Below are 20,928 nucleotides of genomic sequence, written 5' to 3' on the forward strand. Positions count from 1 at the left end.
CATTTAGAAAAGTATAGTGAATGGATGGAATCTGCTGTGTGAAAAAATTGCTACAAACACTGTTTAGTTGCTGTGCTGGTCTGAAGCTATTATGTACCCCAGAAAAGCTGTGTCCTTTAAACCTCATTCAAAATTGCTGGGTGGGAGCTTTTTGATTGTTTCCATGGAGATGTGACCCACCCTATTGTGGATGGTAACTTTTGATTAGATGATTTCCATGGAGATGTGTCTCCAACCATTTAAGGTAGGGTTGCTTACTAGAGCCCTTTAAGAGGGAACCATTGGAAAAAGCTTTAGAGCAGAGAGAGCCACACAGCCAGAGATCTTTAAAGATGCAGAAGGAGAACACCCCTGGGAAATCCTTATGAAATGAGAAGCAGGGAGAGAAAGTTAGCAGACATCACGATGTGCCTTCCCAGCTGACAGAACTGTTCTGGACCCATTGACCTTTCTTGAATCAAGGTATCTTTCCCTGGATGCCACAGTTTGGATATTTTTACAGCCTTAGAACTGTAAACTTGCAACTTAATAAATTGCCTCTTAAAAGCTGTTCCTTTTGTGGTATATTGCATTCCGGCAGTTTACAAACTAAAACAGTTGCCATCAACAAAAAATTTACTTGCTTTAAAAAAATCCAAATGCTGACATTATACAGAAAAATTTAAACTTTATTTAAAATTGTTATAAAGTTGAACTGTTGAAACTTGTTCAGTGACACATTTTTATATACATTAATGATTTCTTTTTACATTTATATATACATTAATGATTTATGTCCCCACATTTATATTAAAAATTCACACACAAATGAAAATGGAAAAACTGCCAATACCTGATTTCTTCCCCTATTTTTCCACTCACAGTTTTATACTTAGGTTCCTTTTGACCCCATGGAAAAAAAATATCTAACATTCAGAATACCAGTAGCAGGAAGAAAAGGGAGGAAAAAAAAGGTTTTTTCCTTTGAGAATGAAATGTTTCCCATCAAAGTGGATTCTTAAGTACATTCTTCATGTATGCAACATGCTAGCTGAATGTCTTTTGGCATAATTTTTACACTTTTGGCATGGATAGTACATAAGTTGGTGTCTTCAAAAAGGCCAAGCAGATAAGCCTCACTTGTCTCCTGCAAAGCACCAGTAGCTACGCTCTGGAAGCACAAATCTGTTTTGAAGTCCTGAGCAGTTTCTCGCACCAGACACTGGAAGGGAAGTTTGTGAATCAGCAATTCGGTGGACTTCTGACAACATCTGATTTCATGGAGTGCCACCGTGCCAGGCCTGTAATGATGAGGGTTCTTCACCCCTCCAGTAGAGGACACAGCCTTGTGAGTGGCTTTTGTAGGTAGTTGCTTCCTGGGTGCTTTATCGCCGATTTGCAGGCAGTCTGCTTTGTACAAGCCATGGCAAAGAGACCTCCGTACTTACCCCCCTTCTCCTTCTGCTGGACCTCAGCGAGCGAGAGGTGGTGCTGATGGTAGTGCGTGATGGTGGCATGGTGGCGGCTGTGAACACAATCCCCCTAAATTTTTTGATCCTGTAGAATTTCCCAAATTGTGGACTTTAATTGGATCATGTGCTGTATACCTTGTTCCCTTTATTGCCTATAAACTGGTAATAAAAGTGAGGCTTGGTTAGCTAAATATTCTTTTGTTTTGCTTTGATTTTCTTTTTGGCTAGGATACTTCATAAACATACCACCTATAAACCAGCATTTTGCAGCTGTTAATGAAAATCCATTTTGCAAACCCTAGTAAAATGGTATATAATCAACACCAGTGACTGGTAAAAAAATATTAAATAAAAAATTGATGACCTGAAAGGCTGGATTTGGCTGACAATACCTAATCAAATGTTTAATTTTAACATCACTGAAGGAGCGGCAACCAGATAAGACACGTCTCGTGTTGTGACATGTAGGGTGCAGTATGCAGTTTTGACATCAAAGAGCTTTTAATTTCCTTTGCTTGATGACAAGAGCAATAGATTTATCCAGAAGTAAGGATGTTTGCCCTTGGTTTAGCTTCTCTAGATGTATGATTTGGTGGGAGACTTTAATAAAGAAAATTCAATATTCAAGATACCCATTTTCCAAGTTGTTTTCTGGAGTGCTGCTTGAACCTCACTTAGACCAGGTGTGTGTTTGTGTGCATATGCGTGTGTGTGTGTGTGTGTGTGTGTGTGTGTGTTTTGGAGGTAGGGGCTATTGAAATACCAGGTTAACCCTAATCTTGATCTCTGATCTAGGACAATGCAGACCAGACTTCCTCTGGGAAAAAAAATGTTCTTGGTTAATATGTTCTGGCTATTGCGTTTCTGATACTGCTACTGGTACTAGCCTCATCAGACCTATGATTCTCAGGGGAGGCAGTAGATGATAGCAGGATTGGTGGGCAGATAGAAGATGTGGGAATTGAACAGGGCTTGTTTTTTTGCCTGTTTGGGAAAATTGATTGGAGTCAACCCTCTGACAGATTTCCCTTTCTGGTCTCTATATGTGAATAGCCTGAAGCAAAAGCCAGTCTCATCTCTTTCAAATCTCTTGGCCTTGTATACCAAAATGCAGTGGAGGCATTTAGCTATCTAACTTAAAACGACATTTGCTTTTACTGACATTGACTTCTGCTTTACTGGTAAACTGCTTTCCTCATCTGGCAGTCAGCCCATGTGTACTAAGTACCTACTGTATTCCTAGCTTTCAGCTAAGCACAGAGAACAGTCAGTTCTGAGGAGTGCAATTATATCCAGGAGTGCTACAGGGATTCCTGAGGGAGGGTGGAGGTTTGACTAGCACTAGTTCTGGATGGCTTCCTGATGGAGATAAGACTTGGATGTATTTTGAAGGATGAGCTGGATTTCTCCAGGGCTGGCATTTTCCAAAGCATTTTCCATGGAACTTGACTTACAGCAGGATCTTAGTGGGAAAAATGAGGTGCTATGGTTAAATAAGTTTAGAAAATAATGCATATTATAATTTCTTTAGAAAGTGTTCAATTTGGTTTAACCTAGCACTTCTCAAGCATTTAATCTGAGAGCCCTCTTTATTTTTATCTAATGGAATATTTTTAGGTAAGTACTGCTCTAGGCTGAGGGAAGGAGTCACAGCATTCCAAATTGTGTGTGCCTGGGAAAGACTCATTTGGGAGACTCATTTGGGAGACTCATTTGGAGACTGTGAGGAAAAGACTCATTTGGGAGACTGTGAGGAAATTAGCACCCTTTTAAGACCTTATAGGAGTTTCTAATCACAGATCAGTCCCTCCAAATGCCTCTTTTGAGAGTTCACCTTGGAAAAGCCTTCGTAATGATGTGGGAGCAGCAGGGAGGCACATTTTGGTCTTGGTTGGGATGCTTCTTATTCTTTGCAAGAAGGCTCTGGCACTGGAAAGTTCCAGGGTCTGCCCTACCCACCCCAAAATTGGCTGAAACCTGGAGATTCAGGTACTGAGGAACAGGAGGCCCTTTAACTACTATCACAAGCTGAAGCCTAATTAAGCTCTTCTTGGTAGCTTTCTAACTTAATGTGAAGATACTCATCTTTGAAAATGAAAGAGCAGTTAGCTGAATGAGCATCTAGGGGCCAGGTCCCTGGACTCTGTGAGAGTGCCCCCTGCTGCCTCCCTCCCTGTGTTGCTGTCTGTACTTTGGCTTGCCGTTCTAGTTAAGCAAGCTCCCTCAACAGTTTCTGACCAAGAATAATTATCTCTTGGCTTGGCCTCTGGGAGGCTTCAGCTGCTCAGCCTTCAGCCTAGTATATATTGAATTTGCCCCTATCACTTCAGAGCCTTGTTCCCTCCTGTCCTTTCAGTTCTTGAACCTGTTTTTTTTTTTTTTTTTTCTACAAAAAATTGCTTTTTGACTAGGCACTGGGAGCATGGTATCTTTTTTTTTTTATTAATTAAAAAAAATTAACTAACACAACATTTAGAAATCATTCCATTCTACATATGCAATCAGTAATTCTTAATATCATCACATAGATGTATGATCATCATTTCTTAGTACATTTGCATCGATTTAGAAAAAAATAGCAAGACAACAGAAAAAGAAATAAAATGATAATATAGAGAAAAAAATAAAAATAAAAAATACAAAAAATATATATTAAAAAAACAGAACAAACAAACAAACAAAAAAGAAACTATAGCTCAGATGCAGCTTCATTCAGTGTTTTAACATAATTACATTGCAATCAGGTAGTATTGTGCTGTCCATTTTTGAGTTTTTGTATCTAGTCCTGTTGCACAGTCTGTATCCCTTCAGCTCCAATTACCCATTATCTTACCCTATTTCTAACTCCTGATGGTCTCTGTTACCAATGACATATTCCAAGTTTATTCTCTAATGTCGGTTCACATCAGTGGGACCATACAGTATTTGTCCTTTAGTTTTTGGCTAGTCTCACTCAGCATAATGTTCTCTAGGTCCATCCATGTTGTTACATACTTCATAAGTTTATTGTCTTAAAGCTGCATAATATTCCATCGTATGTATATACCACAGTTTGTTTAGCCACTCGTCTGTTGATGGACATTTTGGCTGTTTCCATCTCTTTGCAATTGTAAATAACGCTGCTATAAACATTGGTGTGCAAATGTCCGTTTGTGTCTTTGCCCTTAAGTCCTCTGAGTAGATTCCCAGCAATGGTATTGCTGGGTCGTATGGCAATTCTATATTCAGTTTTTTGAGGAACCGCCAAACTGCCTTCCACAGTGGTTGTACCATTTGACATTCCCACCAACAGTGGATAAGTGTGCCTCTTTCACCGCATCCTCTCCAGCACTTGTCATTTTCTGTTTTGTTGATAATGGCCATTCTGGTGGGTGTGAGATGATATCTCATTGTGGTTTTGATTTGCATTTCTCTAATGGCCAGGGACATTGAGCATCTCTTCATGTGCCTTTTGGCCATTTGTATTTCCTCTTCTGAGAGGTGTCTGTTCAAGTCTTTTTCCCATTGTGTAATTGGGTTGGCTGTCTTTTTGTTGTTGAGTTGAACAATCTCATTATAAATTCTGGATACTAGACCTTTATCTGATATGTCGTTTCCAAATATTGTCTCCCATTGTGTAGGCTGTCTTTCTACTTTCTTGATGAAGTTCTTTGATGCACAAAAGTGTTTAATTTTGAGGAGCTCCCATTTCTTTCTTTCTTTCTTCAGTGCTCTTGCTTTAGGTTTAAGGTCCATAAAACCGCCTCCAATTGTAAGATTCATAAGATATCTCCCTACATTTTCCTCTAACTGTTTTATGGTCTTAGACCTAATGTTTAGATCTTTGATCCATTTTGAGTTAACTTTTGTATAGGGTGTGAGATATGGGTCTTCTTTCATTCTTTTGCATATGGATATCCAGTTCTCTAGGCACCATTTATTGAAGAGACTGTTCTGTCCCAGGTGAGTTGGCTTGACTGCCTTATCAAAGATCAAATGTCCATAGATGAGAGGGTCTATATCTGAGCACTCTATTTGATTCCATTGGTCGATATATCTATCTTTATGCCAGTACCATGCTGTTTTGACCACTGTGGCTTCATAATATGCCTTAAAGTCCGGCAGCATGAGACCTCCACCTTCGTTTTTTTTCCTCAAGATACTTTTAGCAATTCGGGGCACCCTGCCCTTCCAGATAAATTTGCTTATTGGTTTTTCTATTTCTGAAAAATAAGTTGTTGGGATTTTGATTGGTATTGCATTGAATCTGTAAATCAATTTAGGTAGGATTGACATCTTAACTATATGTAGTCTTCCAATCCATGAACACGGTATGCCCTTCCATCTATTTAGGTCTTCTGTGATTTCTTTTAACATTTTTTGTAGTTTTCTTTGTATAGGTCTTTTGTCTCTTTAGTTAAATTTATTCCTAAGTATTTTATTCTTTTAGTTGCAATTGTAAATAGAATTCGTTTCTTGATTTCCCCCTCAGCTTGTTCATTGCTAGTGTATAGAAACACTACAGATTTTTGAATGTTGATCTTGTAACCTGCTACTTTGCTGTACTCATTTATTAGCTCTAGTAGTTTTGTTGTGGATTTTTCCGGGTTTTCGACGTATAGTATCATCGTCTGCAAACAGTGACAGTTTTACTTCTTCCTTTCCAATTTTGATGCCTTGTATTTCTTTTTCTTGTCTAATTGCTCTGGCTAGAACCTCTAACACGATGTTGAATAATAGTGGTGATAAATGGACATCCTTGTCTTGTTCCTGATCTTAGGGGGTTGAACCTGTTTTTCTTTCCTGTGGTCTTATCACCCTTAACTGTCCATGTTTTCCAGATTTCCTGACCTTTTACAGTTGAGCCATTCCAGACTATTTAAACTAGCTTCTCATTCATCTGTGCTACCTCCATCTCTTCTCAGTCCTCTTCCCACAGATCTTTTTCATATTCACAAATAGGATGGCAGAGTGCAGTCTTTTCCAGTAGGATCTCATGCCTCAAATCCTCACATCTCCCTGTCCATACAATTCCATCTGAATAAAGAGCATCTTGGTGTCTTTTCTCCTGCTGTTAGGATCTGACTGTTTCTCCCTAAATCCAGTATAGACTGAGCCCTGAGGAAGGGAGAAGGTAGTTTATAAAGTAGTAGCAAGGAGAGGGAAGGATTGCTAAATAATCTTGTTCTTATTCTTGCTGTTTCTAGCCATGGCACTGAAGAGGGGCAACAAATCCTGCAACAGCCGGTGCCACAGAGACTGGATTTTGTGTGCAGTTTTCTGCAGAGTAAGCACTTTTCTTACTATCTAGAAAGGGGCTGCTTCCTTAGTTCCTGGGACTCCTGGGACATAGAAACAGTTCACAGTCTGGAGGAGAAGAGGTTCAAGGCTTCCTATTAACACAAGATGACTAAAACTGGGTCAGCTTTCCTGGCTCTGGTGATTCCTATACCAGGCAGGCATAAAAGTCCATCTCAGAGATCCAAGTAGAGCCATAGTGTCTTTTGAGAGTCACCTTAGACTCCCATTCCCCCATTGTAAGGAGTGAGGAGATAGAAGGATCCATAGTACCCTCTTTCTCTTGAAAAAAAAATTCCCCATATAACTTTGAATTAATTGCTTAGGTAATAGGTATGGGGAGAGACAGATTTAGGTTGAGATTTTTGCATTTCTGTTTACTGCTGTGTGTGTGACCTTTCTGGACAGAGATACCCTGTCTGTAAAGTAGAGCTAATAATTGTTCTTAAGGTTATTGGGTGGATTAAATAAGAACACATGCAAAGCTTTAAACACAGTTCTTGTCAGCTCCCTTCCCCTTGTACAACCTTGGGCCACAGAGTCCTCTTTAACATAGGGAGCTAGCTATCATCCCTATTTCAAGAGAATTATAGGAAAAGTGATCCTTTATTTAGATAAAGCAAGGTGTTAGTATAACTAGGCCTAGGCCGTAGGGCAGCATAAGAGCAGGTATGCCCCAGTCTTCCTTCCCTGACTCAGCTGCAGCCTTCATCTGCAGACCCTAGTTGGAACAGGACTGGAGAGTGAGTTGGAATTTCTTGGCTGCTTCTGTGTGGTGCTAAGTGGGAGTTGGTGAATGGGTGGGTGAGTACAATGCCATGACTCAGTTGCTGTAAATTGCCAGCCTGCTTTTTTCTTGAACATTCCCTGTAGCCCTTGGACCTGACATCAGATGGGAAAGTGTATGAGGGGAGGGAAGACATTGGAACTTGGAGCCCTATATCTCATAGTCTCATCAGAGATAGCAGTTCTTGTTTTTAGACTCCCAGGCATTATGATGATTTTGAGGAAGCTCTCCTGGAAGTTCACCCTGTTTTCCACACTGTTTCTGTTGCAGAAAATCGAAAACATCCCTCTTCACCAAGATGCCCAGTATCTGTGCAGAAGCTGATGGAAGGGTCAGAGCTGGAACTGGCCAAGGTACCTCCGGTGGAATACCAGACTGATGGGGGTGTGAGTGGTACCTGAGAGACCTGCAGGGCCTTCTCTCAATCCAGGGGAAGGTTGTGGGTACTTTACTTCTGGTGCTCTTAGAGACAGGAGGTAGGGTCTGCCAGGCAGTTGCCTAAAGCAGACACTCATTCAGCCCAAGGAATCGAGGAGCCACGGCCTTATAACAAAGAGATATATTATTTCATTACTGTAGGCCTTGATGGAGACCTGGCAGGAATCAGTACTCACCCTGGCTGTTGTTATATTTTTTTATTTTGCTCTCCGTTACTTTGTTCCCTCTTTTTTTTGTGGGTGCTGGTCTATAGATGGTGCCTTAAACTTCGTACCGAGTACAGGAATTTAGCCCAGGCAGGCTTTGTGCACAGTGGGCACTGAATCCTCAATAAACTGTTTCCTGGTGCTGTTAAGGGCAGTGGCCTAGGGTGCTGTCTTTTTAGAGGATTTGGGAGAGTCTCCAGAACAGCTCAGAGACCCCAGAATAGCCTAGAAGGAACTCTGAGAAGAGGCAGCCCCACTCAGTGACTGCCTCCTGTTTGGCTTCTAGATGACTATGCTGCTCTTGTATCACTCTACTATGAGCTCCAAAAGCCCCAGGAACTGGGACCAATTTGAATATAAGATTCAGGTAAGCCCTTGGGCCTGCACCCCATGATTTACCTCACCCCATTTGTTTTTCTTTAAACAATATATATTCTTCTAAATGATGATATTATAGTAATTAAAGCCATTTATTGTAGAAAATCTGGAAATAATTGAAAAGCACAAAGGGAAATAACAATTGGCAATAATCTCATTTTCAGAGATAAGTGCTAATTTTTTAAAGGTTATATTTCCAAGTTCTTTTTATACACATGTATTTAACTGTACCCTCTTCATATGTGTTCTTGCATGTACTATATGTACACACTGTATGTGTGTGTGTGTGTATGCAGTTGTAATTTTTTTTAAATAACCTGCCACTCCCTTTATCTCATTTTTTTTCTTCTAGTTGGAAGGATTAATGGGAGAGAAGGTCTTTGTCCACTGCAATAATCTAGCTCAGAGTAGTTACCTCCCAACCCCTTCTCTACATAGTCTCTGTGAGAAGAGGAATTGTACTAGCTTCATTTTAGAGGAAATTAACAGGGTCCCCAGAAACTACATGCCATATGAGTCCAGATACTGGCTTTGCTTCTGGTTTCAACAATTATCCTTTATTTCCCAGAACAGAAGTGGATGGTGCCAGTGTGAGTAATGTAAGTGATTGGTTGGGGCAGTGTGCAGAGAGTTGTGGTCTTTCATGTATTGGTAGAAAAGTTGAATCATCCTGTGGATACTATCACATTTCATATTCTCTCATCTCATGGTTCTTATCTGAGGTTGGGGTTGGAATTTAGTGGCATGGGAGGGATGGGTAATTCCTTCCTTCCTCTTACCTTTCCTCACTGCCAAGGTAGTCACTGACAAGGTAGAAACAGAAATTCTAAAATATAAGGAACTATAGCAGAGTTGACCAGAAAAATCAGATATACTCTGTAGCTTTGAAATGCAGACAGAGAGGGGAAGATTTTACAGCTGAGCTGGTGGATCTTTGGATGAGCCCCAGAGATGTTCTGTTTTAGGCAGTAATCAGGATAATCTGGAAGAGGCCAACATAGTTATGGATAAAAGCTTTCTGATTGGTTGTATATATATTATAATATAAAATTTTAAAAAGTGAAAGCTTTCTGAATGTGTTACTTTCCTTGGTCACGCCTCTTGTGGTTAGGAGTAGAGTCAATTAGGAATTCTCTGACTCTGAGTGCATATTTAGGGAAGACAGAGGGAAAAGAGGCAAGTGGGGTGAACATGTCTTTAGTCGAATGTTATTGGCTGGGCCATGGGGCTTTAGGCTCTGAGAGAAAGAATGAGATCCAGCAGTCTCTGGGACTCAAAAACCCCTGAGATTTGGACGGCAAGGATGGAGCGTTCCACCCCTTCAGGGAGTTCTCCAGTACCCATGATGCTCTTTCTCTCTTTGTGGCCCAGGCGGAGTTAGCTGTCATTCTCAAATTTGTGCTGGACCATGAGGATGGGCTCAACCTTAATGAGGACCTAGAGAACTTCTTACAGAAAGGTGAGCAGGGGTGTACTCCTGAGGACCCCTTTATTCCTAAGTTGAGGTTTGTTAGGATCCTGAGCTGTTGAAAAGTATAGTGGGGATTTGTTTCTGTCCCCAACCCAAGGCACAGAATTAATGCTCAGAAAAATTGTGTAAACAGAAAAGGTAGATTTCTGGGCCATGTGGCACTCTTCCCAACTCTGATGGAGCTCCTCTTGCACCAGCAACAAGTTAAGCAGGTAATTTATAACTGATCATGTCGGCTGTTAAGATGTCCTTGATCACCAACCTTCTTTCTGTCCCCAGCCCCCACCTTCTTCTTCTTCTTCTTTTTAAACAAACATGACTCTAGGCTTAGAAAAGGCCTTAAAAAACATGATTTCTATCCTTGTGAAGCTCATGTTTTAGGTGGGAAAGCAGATTCATCACAGTCAGCTTGATAAAGAATGTTAAGTGGTAGAACAGAGAGGTATCAAATAGATATGTCTTGTCTGGAAGTGCCATAGAAAGAGTGATAGTTCTGCCTGTCATCTAATGAAGATGTCAACTAACGTCATCTAATGTCGATACAAATGTCAGAGATAGGTCTGGGCAAGATCTCTTGTAACCATTGAATCTGAGGTTCCTCAAATTCACATTGCTCATAAGACCTTCAGGTGCAGATTTTGGAAATGTGAGTTTTATAATGCAGGCAAGGGGTTCTAAGCCAGAATATGGGTTTGAAAAACAGTGTGTGCATGGCCATTGAAGCTGTGGCACCATGGGCAGAAACCAGGAGGCTCCATTATAACTCTGGAGAGCCACCAACATTTAGAGAGTGGGTGGAGGAAGGAGGAGCAAATGAAGGAGTCTAAGAATGCGTGATAAGAAGGGTAGGAGGGCTGTGTGCAAGTGGTCATGGGAACCAGGGGAAGAGAAGAGTCTGAGAAAGAGGGCATGTTTGCTGTGAGAGATTTCAGAAGGAAAGAGTTCAGACAGGAGGCTGTTGGGCTCTGAATGGAAGGCCATTAGGGACTGAGAGGAGGTCTTGGCTCAGGGCCAGGCTGCCTCTGCAGTGTTGGCTGGAGGGACAAGCATGAACACTTGGTTCTATTCCTGAACATGGGGGATACCCTCAGTCCACAGTGCTCTATTTGAGCATTGATGATTTGTGGAAATGGAAGCCCATCACTTGATTTTGCTTAGAGATACTGACCTCTGGATAACCCAAACACCAAGTTTTGGTTCTGCCCATGGCTGGCCTGTGTAATTACATGTAAGCGTCTCTGGACTCACTGATACTAAGGCAAATTCTCACATTGCATAGTGACATAAATCTGTTCACCTTTTTGGTAACCTAAGGTTTGTCTTTCTGCTTCTTCCCCTCAGCTCCTGTCCCTTCCACATGTACCAGCACCACCTCTGAAGAGATCTCCCCACCCAGCTACCAGGCCAAGAGGGAGGTTCGCTTCCTGGAACTACAGAAGGTTGCCTCTTCTTCCGGTGGGAACAAGTATGTGCTGGACTACTTCTCCTGGGATGGAGCCTTAATATCCCGTTCTCATATCCCTGCATTGCAGAGGCTAAGCTGTTCACCAGCTTCTGACATCATTAGGAAATGCTATGGCATCCTTAGCTCTCGGATTTCCTCACCTGACCTCGTACTAATTGGTACAATTGATTGGGATCGATTTTGGGTAGAAGGTCTTCCTCAAAAGCTATTCTTTCATTTATGGAATATCTTCGCTCCTTGTATACTCTGCTGATATCCCTTCTCTCGGTGTAGCTCTGCAGAGGCAAAGAGAATTCATCATTTATTATTATTTTTTAATTGGACAAAGAATTTAAGGGCTAGAGAAGGGAAAAGAAAAGTTTTTCCAATGTCATGTCATAAGGCATGAAATAGCACTACAAACAGAGCCCATTTGCATGGAATTCCCAGCTAGGGTTCATGTCCCTAGACCCCTCTGCCCCTATCCCTGGCTGTTGCTGGTTGCTTCAGTCCTCAGATCTCAGGCTTTAACCATGGCTTCTGGGCCATCTCCTTCCTCAGCTTCCTGTCAAGTTCTCCAGCCTCCCCCATGGGTGACATCCTGCAGACCCCACAATTTCAGATGAGACGGCTGAGGAAGCAGCTTGCAGATGAGAGAAATAATCGAGATGAGCTTGAGCTGGAGTTGACTGAGAACCGCAAACTCCTTACTGAGAAGGGTAGGTGACTGGCAGATGTGTGTGAATGTGTAGCATTTGGGATTTGCATCCAGGGAAGTGCCAGGCTTGGGGAATGTCATCTTAGCCTCTCATGTTTGCCCACCTCTGCTTCTTCTGTATCAGGCTGACCTCCTGGGAGCTGGGTTCTGTCCTTGCCACCACACCATCCTCTCCGTCCCTTAGATTGGTTGCCCCAATCCCTCCTGCTCTTTTCCTTCGTTCTGTGGTGACTCTCCTCTTCTCCCTAACCTGGGGCAGATGCACAGATAGCCATGATGCAGCAGCGCATTGACCGCTTGACTCTACTGCATGAGAAGCAAGTGACCAGCCCACTGGAGCCCAAGGAGCTTGAGGAGCTACGTGGCAAGAATGAGAGGTATGGTCGTAACTGCTGCCTTCTCAGCGTCCAGCTGCACAAGTGGTGGCCCCACTTGCTTCTCACTGTTCCCCTCCCTCGCAGCCTCACCATACGGCTGCATGAAACTCTGAAGCAGTGCCAGGACCTGAAGACAGAGAAGAGCCAGATGGATCGCAAGATCAACCAGCTCTCTGAGGAGAATGGTGACCTTGCCTTTAAGGTAAGTGATGGGGCATAGTACATGCATGGAAGCCCTTCAGGGTTGACTGAGGTGGTCTGGAAGGTTTCCCAAAAGAGGGTTGAATAAATGTCCCACACCTGTTGTATGCTTCAGTCTCCCCAGAGACCCGCATGCTTTGCCCCTTTTCTTGTCCTATACTTGGCTGCTGCCATGGTACTGAGTTATAGCACTAAAGTTTGATGTGTTGTCTTGAATTGGAGGTGTCATTAGCCTGAAGAGGGTGGGAAGGACTCCTGGAGATGTTTAGCCCCTGGGGGCCAGCAGTGGTGTTGCCAGCAGTGGTGTTGCCAGTTTTGAACCCTGTGTGACGATGAATCCCATGTGTTTGCCTCAGCTGCGGGAGTTTACCAGTCACCTGCAGCAACTACAGTGTGCCCTTGATGAACTGACAGAGGAGCACAGCAAGGCCACTCGCGAAGGGGGGGAGAAGCAGGCTCATCTTGAGGAGGAGCTCAACACAGCCCTGCAAGACAAGGTAACGTTCTGCTCTGGGGAGTCAGCAATCTTGACCACATGTTCAAAGTTGAATTGAGTTGTCCACTCTATTCTTTTGTGCCTTTGGGAACTAAGCTGACTCCTGTTCAACGTTTAATAGTGTGCTGCAGTAGAAAGTTTGTAAACTTAAGTCCATATGCCTAAATTTGAAGCCTTTCTCTGCTGTTTACAAGATGGGGATCTTAAATGTACCTTAATCTCTTTAAGCATCCTGAGTATACTTTCCTTTCATGGAAACAATAATAGCTGCATCATCAGTTTTTTTGAGATAATGCCTGTGTAGTCTTAACACACTGTGTGGTACAAAGTAAGCTCTCCCGGAATTAGCTGCTCTTACTATTGTTGTTATCACTCAGAATCCAACTCTGCCACTTAGTAACAATATAACCCTTGAGCAAGGCACCTATCAGCTGAGCTTCAGTTTCTTGCTCTGTAAAAGAGGGATAGTAATAGCTGCCTCCCAGCTCTGTTATACAGATTAGAAATTCAGAGACACACCCAGCACAGTGCCTGGCCTGTAATGGGTGCTTAGTGAACAGTAGTGGAGAAGTGGGTGTGGGCCTGGATGCTGCTGCTGCTACTGGTGTTGATGCCTAGACAGGCCCAGGGGATACTTTAAAACTGGTGGCTGTTTGGACAATCTGGGGGCCAAGGCTTGTCCAAGAAGGGAAATCAGACTAAGGAATTTAGAAATTAGGGCCTTGGAGAAGGAAGCACTTCACATTATAACTTATTTCAGCCTTGGGACTAGGGCTAGAAAGTCAGGTCCTCCACTGTTCCAGATTCACAGTTTCTGGGAGTCTTTTCTAGGCCAGAGCAAAAGGAGGTATTGGTAACAAGATGATAGTTTTGTTAATATACAAGAGGCCCTTTGTAGTAATCCAGTGACTATTCCACCTTTCTCTTCATGAGTCTCTTGCTTACTTCCAGAAATGCCTGGAAGAGAAGAACGAAATCCTTCAAGGGAAACTTTCACAGCTAGAAGAACATTTGGCCCAGCTGCAGGAGAACCCACCCCAGGAGAAGGGCGAGGTGCTAGGTGATGTCCTGCAGGTATGAATACACAGGAGCAGCCAGTCAGCCCTGTGTGCTAGGGTTGTGGTGGACATACATTCAGCATGTTCTGGTTTCCAGCTCTCCTCAGTTGCGAGAGGGGCCGTAGTGACTGAGGAGTCATGCTGATCTCCATTTGTCTTTTTATCCCACCAGCTGGAAACCCTAAAGCAAGAGGCAGCCACTCTCGCTACAAACAATGCCCAGCTCCAAGCCAGGGTAGAGGAGCTGGAGACTAAGCAGGGCCAACGGGAAACCGAGTTGCTTGCTGAGCGAGGTCACTTTGAAGAAGAAAAGCAGCAATTGGCTGGTCTCGTTGCAGAACTGCAGAGCTCCATCTCTAACCTCAGCCAGGCCAAGGATGAACTAGAGCAGGCCTCCCAGGCTCAGAAGGCCCGCCTGACTGCCCAGGTGGCTAGTCTGACCTCTGAGCTCAACACACTTAATGCCACCTTCCAACAGCAGGATCAGGAACTAGCGAGCTTGAAGCAGCAGGCTGAAAAGGAGAAGGCTCAGCTAGCAGAGACCCTCCAACAGCACGAACAGGCCTCCCAGCACCTCCATCAACAGGTAGAGCAGTTAAGCAACAGTCTGAAGCAGAAGGAGCAGCAGTTGGAAGAGGCAGCCAAGGAGCAGGAGGCAACTAGACGAGACCATGCCCAACAGCTGGCCACTGCTGCCAAGGAGGGAGAGGCCTCCTTGAGAGAGAGAGATACAGCTCTCCAGAAGCTGGAGGCATTAGAGAAGGAGAAGGCTGCCAGGCTGGGGAGTCTGCAACAGCAACTTCAGGCTGCTAATAAAGCCTGGGACAGTGCCCAGACCTCAATGACACAGGCCCAGCGGGAAAAGGCAGAAGTAAGCCAAAAGGTGGAGGAACTTCATGCCTGCCTTGAAAGAGCCCACCAAGAGCAGCGTGAGGCCCAGGCCCAGGTGGCAGAGCTGGAGGCTCAACTGAAGTCTGAGCAGCAAAAAGCAGCTGAGAGAGAAGGCATGGCCCAAGAGAAAGGCCAGCTCCAAGAGCAGCTCCAAGCGCTTGAGGAGTCCTTGAAGATCACCAAGGGCAGCCTTGAAGAGGAGAAACGCCTGGCCACAGAAGCTCTGGAGGAGCAACAGCGTTGTATCTCTGAGCTAGAGTCAGAGACCCAGAGACTGGCAGAGCATTGTAAGCAGGAACAGAAGGAGCTAGAAGAAAAGACGGCTGAGTGCAATGGGCTGGAGGCCCAATTAAGGCAGCTTAGAGAGTCTCATCAGGCTCAGACTGAAGCACTGCAGCGAGAGCTGGCAGAGGCCATTGCTTCCCAGCGCAGAGGTGAGAGTGAATGTGAAGAGCTCGTTAAGGAGGTAGCTACTTGGCGTGAGCGGTATGAGGATAGCCAGCAAGAGGAGGCGCAATATGGTGCCATGTTTCAGGAACAGCTTATGGCCCTGAAAGAGGAATGTGAGAAGGCCCGCCAGGAACTGCAGGAGGCAAAGGAGAAAGTGTCAGGGATAGAGGCCCATAGCGAGCTCCAGATTAGCCGGCAGCAAAATGAGCTAGCGCAGCTCCGTGCCAGCCTGGCTAGAGCCCTCCAGCAGGTCCAGGAGAAGGAGGTCAGGGCCCAGAAGCTTGCAGATGACCTCTCTGTGCTACAGGAGAAGATGGCTGCCACCAGTAAGGAGGTGGTCCGTCTGGAGGCCTTGGTGCGCAAGGCAGGGGAGCAGGAGGAAACAGCCTCCCGTGAGCTGCTCAAGGAGCATCCGAGGGCAGGAGACAGAGAGTCTGAATGGGTGGAAGAGCAGCAGGGACGCCAGTTCTGTAGCACACAGGCAGCTCTGCAGGCCATGGAACGTGAGGCAGAGCAAATGGGCACTGAGCTGGAGAGGTTACGGGCTGCACTGATGGAGAGCCAGGGGCAGCAGCAGGAGGAACGTGGACAGCAGGAGAGGGAGGTGGCACGGCTGACCCAGGAGCGTGGCCGGGCCCAGGCAGATCTTGCCCGGGAAAAGGCAGCCAAGGCAGAGCTTGAGATGCGGCTACAGAATGCCCTCAATGAGCAGCATGTGGAGTTTGCTGCCCTGCAAGAGGCACTGGCCCATGCTCTGATGGAGAAGGAAGAGAGGGACCAGGAGCTTGCCAAGCTCCGTGGTCAAGAGGCAGCCCAGAAAACAGAGCTGAGGGAGCTTGAGAGAACAATGGAGCAACTGAAGGAACAACTGACTGTGAAGGAGGGCCAGCAGTCTCTAGCCATGACCAGTGGAGAAGATGCTCAGTCTGAGGCCACTGGAAAGGGCTCTGAGCTGGAAACTCTGCGGGCAGAGGTAAGCAAGCTGGAGCAGCAGTGCCGGGAGCATCAGGAGAAGGCCTCCAGCCTGGAGCACAGCCTAGAATCTGAGCAGGCCTCCCGAGCTGAGTGGAATAGTGCTCTGGAGTCTTTCAGGGGCCAGTTAGAGGAGAAGACCCAGGAGCTGGGGCATGCACAGGATGCCTTAGCCTCAGCTCAAAGGGAGGTGGCCACCCTCCAAGCCAAGGCCCAAGACCATAGCAAGGCCGAAGATGAGTGGAAGGCCCAGGTGGCCCGGGGCCAGCAGGAGTCTGAGAGAAAAAACAGTCTCATCAGTAGCCTGGAGGAGGAGGTGTCCATTCTAAACCGTCAGGTCCTGGAGAAGGAGGGTGAGAGCAAGGAGTTGAAACAGCTGATTATAGCCGAGTCAGAGAAGAGCCAGAAGCTGGAGGAGAGGCTGCGCCTGCTCCAGGCCGAGACTGCCAGCAGCAGTGCCAGAGCAGCAGAGTGCAGCTCTGCTCTGAGGGAAGAGATCCAGACCCTCCGGGAGGAAGCAGAGAAACAGCGGTTGGCTTCAGAGAACCTGCGGCAGGAGCTGGCCTCACAGGCAGAGCGAGCGGAGGAGCTGGGCCAAGAGTTGAAGGCATGGCAGGAGAAGTTCTTCCAGAAGGAGCAGGCCCTCTCTGCCCTGCAGCTCGAGCACACCAGCACACAGGCCCTGGTGAGTGAGCTGCTGCCTGTCAAGCACCTTTGCCAACAGCTGCAAGCCGAGCAGGCAGCTGCTGAGAAACGCCTTCGTGAGGAGCTGGAACAGAGTAAGCAGGCAGCTGGTGGGCTACGGGCTGAGCTGCTGCGGGCCCAGCGAGAGCTTGGGGAGCTGGTGCCCCTGCGGCAGAAGGTAGCAGAGCAGGAGCGGGCAGCCCAGCAGCTACGGGCAGAGAAGGCCAGCTACGCAGAGCAGCTGAGCATGCTGAAAAAGGCTCATGGCCTACTGGCAGAGGAGAACCGGGGCCTGGGGGAGCGGGCCAACCTGGGCCGGCAAGTTTTGGAAGTGGAGCTGGACCAGGCCCGGGAGAGATATGGCCAGGAGTTGGCAGCTGTGCGTGCTGATGCTGAGACTCATTTGGCTGAGATGAGACAGGAAGCACAGAGCACTGCTCGGGAGCTGGAGGTGATGACTGCCAAGTATGAGGGTGCCAAGGTCAAGGTCCTGGAGGAGAGGCAGCGATTCCAGGAAGAGAGGCAGAAACTTACTGCCCAGGTAAGATGCCCAGCTCAAGTACATCCCCCAAAGATCCAGATCTTGAGAGAAGGGACATTGTTCCCTTTGTATCCCAGGACCTTTGGCTCCCACATTATTGCAAAATGTCTTGCCTCGAGCTAGTTAAGGACCTACCCTCACTTCCCAGGTGACAGAGGAGAAGGGATAGTTCAATTCCCCTGCCCCCTATTGTCTTAAAGAAAAATACTAATAGCCTCCCCTACTCTGAAGGTACTGTCCCTGAAGAATGAAGTTGTGAAGGGCATCAGAGACCCATTCCAGAGGCCCACTACATTTGGGGGGACTAGAATAAGCCATACTGGTTTTTACAAAATTACAAGATGCCTAGTTTCTTGGGGGCAAATATCAGAGCCTCAGTGAGGTCAGCTTGGCAGCAAGGCTGGTGCTTCTTTGGCCCCCATCTGACTCTGTCTCTGTTGCTCCTCCCCATGCACAGGTGGAACAGCTAGAGGTATTTCAGAGAGAGCAAACTAAGCAGGTAATGCCTGGGGTCCTTGCTAAATGCTGGCTGCTTAAGCGGTGACCAGTCTCGGTGCATGACCCCAGCTGCAGCTTGCCACCGCCAGCTCTGAACTGTTGTGAACTGTTTGTGAAGGGGGCAGGGTCAAGCCATGGAACCCAGGCTCAGGCTGCCAAGGCATGCGGTGTGCTGGGCCTGCTCTTGGGCCTCATTCCACCCGTCCCAGGTCGGCCTTTCCACCCTTCTATACTTTCTCTCATCTACCCGTCAGGGAAGAGGGGTAGGACAGGCTTCATCTTTCCCATATCTGAATCAATGACAGATTCAGGTCTTAGGGTTCTAGACCTCTAAGCCATGTTTCAAGCTAGGCATACTCAACTAAGAGGAATAGCAGAATAACCTGTGGGCCTTGTTGAACATAACCTCCTCTTTTCTCTCACAGAGCATGGAATTTTTGAAACTGTAAAGGTGACATACAAGGCAGCTCTCACAGGTTAGGGAGGGTTGTGAGCTTAGGATGCCTGCCCATCACTCTCCAGAGTTTCAACCCAGGCTTCCCCAGAGCCTGAGATGGAGATGTCTGGAAACAAGAAGCTAAGGTTGAGAGAAGCAGGAGAGTCCTTGCTAGCAGAGGAGGTCACAAGGCTATCTGCTGTGTTTGCCTTAGACATGAAGGCTATGAAGCCAATATTCAATGAGAGCACCTTTTCTCTGCCTACCCCTCTGACCCAGCCTCTCAGGCTTGTTGAAGAATTGGGCCTTCCTCTCCTCTTTCAAAGAACTGAGATGACAGGGGACAATTAGATTCAATAGCAAACAGTTAGCAATGGAGCCCTTGCACGTCCCTTTACCTGGTTATGCTTGAGTTCCCTCAATGCGTAGAGGAGCCAGGGTGCTTATGGCTGTTGTGTCCTCTCATTTCCTGCCTGTCTTTGCTCTTCTTTGTGGGAGTGGGGTGGGCTTTGAAGATATTTGCTGCCCCTTCTGGTGTCTTCCAGCAGTGTGTTCCCCCAGTGCTCATCACAGCGGTGACCCTGCTAGCACAGCCCCTAACAGCCTATGCATGTTGGGAAGAGGTCTGAGCATCTGTGAGGTTTTGTTCTGACAGTTTTTGGGTGGTGGGAGGGAGCTATTCATTGAATATGTCTTGCTAGAGTGTTAGACAAGATCCCCTTTTTCTACCTCCAACCTGGAAAGGTTGGGGCCAGGAGTGGTGGCAGCAACAGGATGGTGAAGAGGTATCAGTTTCCCTTCAAATTCAGCTGATTCTAGCAGTCGCAGGGGTCTTTGTAGGCTGGGGGTGGTGGTATGGGTGAGCAGGTAGATCTGGCAGCAGCAGTGGTTTGGGTCACATTACTCAGGTTATGCCATCCAGCCCAGGCAGCAGTGAATCTATTGGAGACCAAAGAAAGGGCCTGAGTTTCCTCTTCCAGGGGGAACCCTGTAACTTGTCTGAACCCATCCGGGGAAAGGCTTCGTGAGACTTCATTTTTCCTTTTCCCTCCCTCTACTCTAGGTGGAAGACCTGAGTAAGAAGCTAGCTGACCATGACCAAGCCAGTAAGGCACAGCAACAGAAGCTGAAGGTGGGGCAGATGGGGAGTGGGCCTGACCTCTTCCTTACCTCAGTGAGAACTTGGAGAGGAGGTGCTCTATGCCCTCAGGCTGTGGTGGATGATGGGGCAGAGATGGGGCACCTGGGGGCCCGGCAGCCATAGCCAATCTAACTTTGCCATTTGGGAGCTCTTGAGGGTAGACTGGAGTGACTCCCATCCCGCTAACTCACCACTGTCGAGTACAATAGCCACTAGTCATGTGTGGCTGTTTAAATTTAAATAAAAATTCAGCCACAGCAGCCATATTCACATATGCATGGCTAGCGGCTCCCATATTATCTAATGCACAGATACAGAACATTTCCATCATCATAGAAAGATATACTGGACAGCGATGATTTTAGATAGTTTGGGCTCAGGGTGAGAAACACTCCCTGAATAGTGAGCCCAAACTATTTAGTGAGAAACACTAAACTATTAAATGTCATTATGTTAATAGTTTAGTGTAACTCAATAATATTCTTAATATTTTCCAGTGATGTCACTTTCTTTTGTTTAATGCTTGCTTTTTGCAGTTTTAGGCTTAATCGTCAGGGGCAAAGGAAATGGGGTCTTGCAACTCGCCAAAGCCCTGGTGGGTCCCAGGAGTTGCTGGGGGCTCAAAGTCTTGTTTTCTCCTTTCATACATGCCACACCACATCGTGATTAGTTGTAAACATGTTTATTATGCTCCTTTTGAGGGCCCTGCTCCGTGTTAGAAGATGTAGGAAACAAGGGCAAGATGGCTCCATCCAGCATCTGCAGCAGGCTAAGCACTGTGCAAAGAATTGCACATATACAGCAAATCAAGTGTATAGACTGTACCAGCTCTTGAGGAGCTTATGGTCTGGATAAGAGGCAGAACTGGCATATAATCCGTGAGCCCACACCAGCTTTGGAGTTAGGTGAACCAAGGTCAACTGTTCCTCTGCCATTTAATCACTTTGACCCGGGTCAGTTTGCTTAAATCTCTAAAATAGGGATAGTGAATGGTCTTGAGGAAAATTATCTCC

The 20,928-nt window shown here is 46.0% G+C and overlaps 1 protein-coding gene and 1 pseudogene across 6 annotated transcripts in view; one reads left to right on the forward strand and one right to left on the reverse strand.

Annotated features, from left to right (window-relative positions):
* Nucleotides 1–20,928, forward strand: part of NUMA1 (nuclear mitotic apparatus protein 1) — a 107,688-nt gene that overhangs the window by 80,399 nt on the left and 6,361 nt on the right. For 5 of the 6 annotated variants that reach the window (XM_077113699.1, XM_077113700.1, XM_077113702.1 and 2 more), the window contains exons 4-16: nt 6,638–6,717; nt 7,786–7,868; nt 8,446–8,526; nt 9,909–9,996; nt 11,350–11,473; nt 12,014–12,171; nt 12,430–12,547; nt 12,632–12,749; nt 13,105–13,245; nt 14,196–14,318; nt 14,475–17,840; nt 18,298–18,339; nt 19,838–19,906. In XM_077113699.1, coding sequence (XP_076969814.1) covers nt 6,638–6,717; nt 7,786–7,868; nt 8,446–8,526; nt 9,909–9,996; nt 11,350–11,473; nt 12,014–12,171; nt 12,430–12,547; nt 12,632–12,749; nt 13,105–13,245; nt 14,196–14,318; nt 14,475–17,840; nt 18,298–18,339; nt 19,838–19,906 — 4,591 coding nt within the window. The remainder of the gene's footprint in view (nt 1–6,637; nt 6,718–7,785; nt 7,869–8,445; nt 8,527–9,908; nt 9,997–11,349; nt 11,474–12,013; nt 12,172–12,429; nt 12,548–12,631; nt 12,750–13,104; nt 13,246–14,195; nt 14,319–14,474; nt 17,841–18,297; nt 18,340–19,837; nt 19,907–20,928) is intronic. The other variant, XM_077113704.1, reaches the window with a different exon arrangement.
* On the reverse strand, nt 417–1,404 carry LOC143644563 (histone H3.3C-like; annotated as a pseudogene).

This window comes from Tamandua tetradactyla, chromosome 8 (assembly GCF_023851605.1).
Source record: "Tamandua tetradactyla isolate mTamTet1 chromosome 8, mTamTet1.pri, whole genome shotgun sequence".
Taxonomy (NCBI): domain Eukaryota; kingdom Metazoa; phylum Chordata; class Mammalia; order Pilosa; family Myrmecophagidae; genus Tamandua; species Tamandua tetradactyla.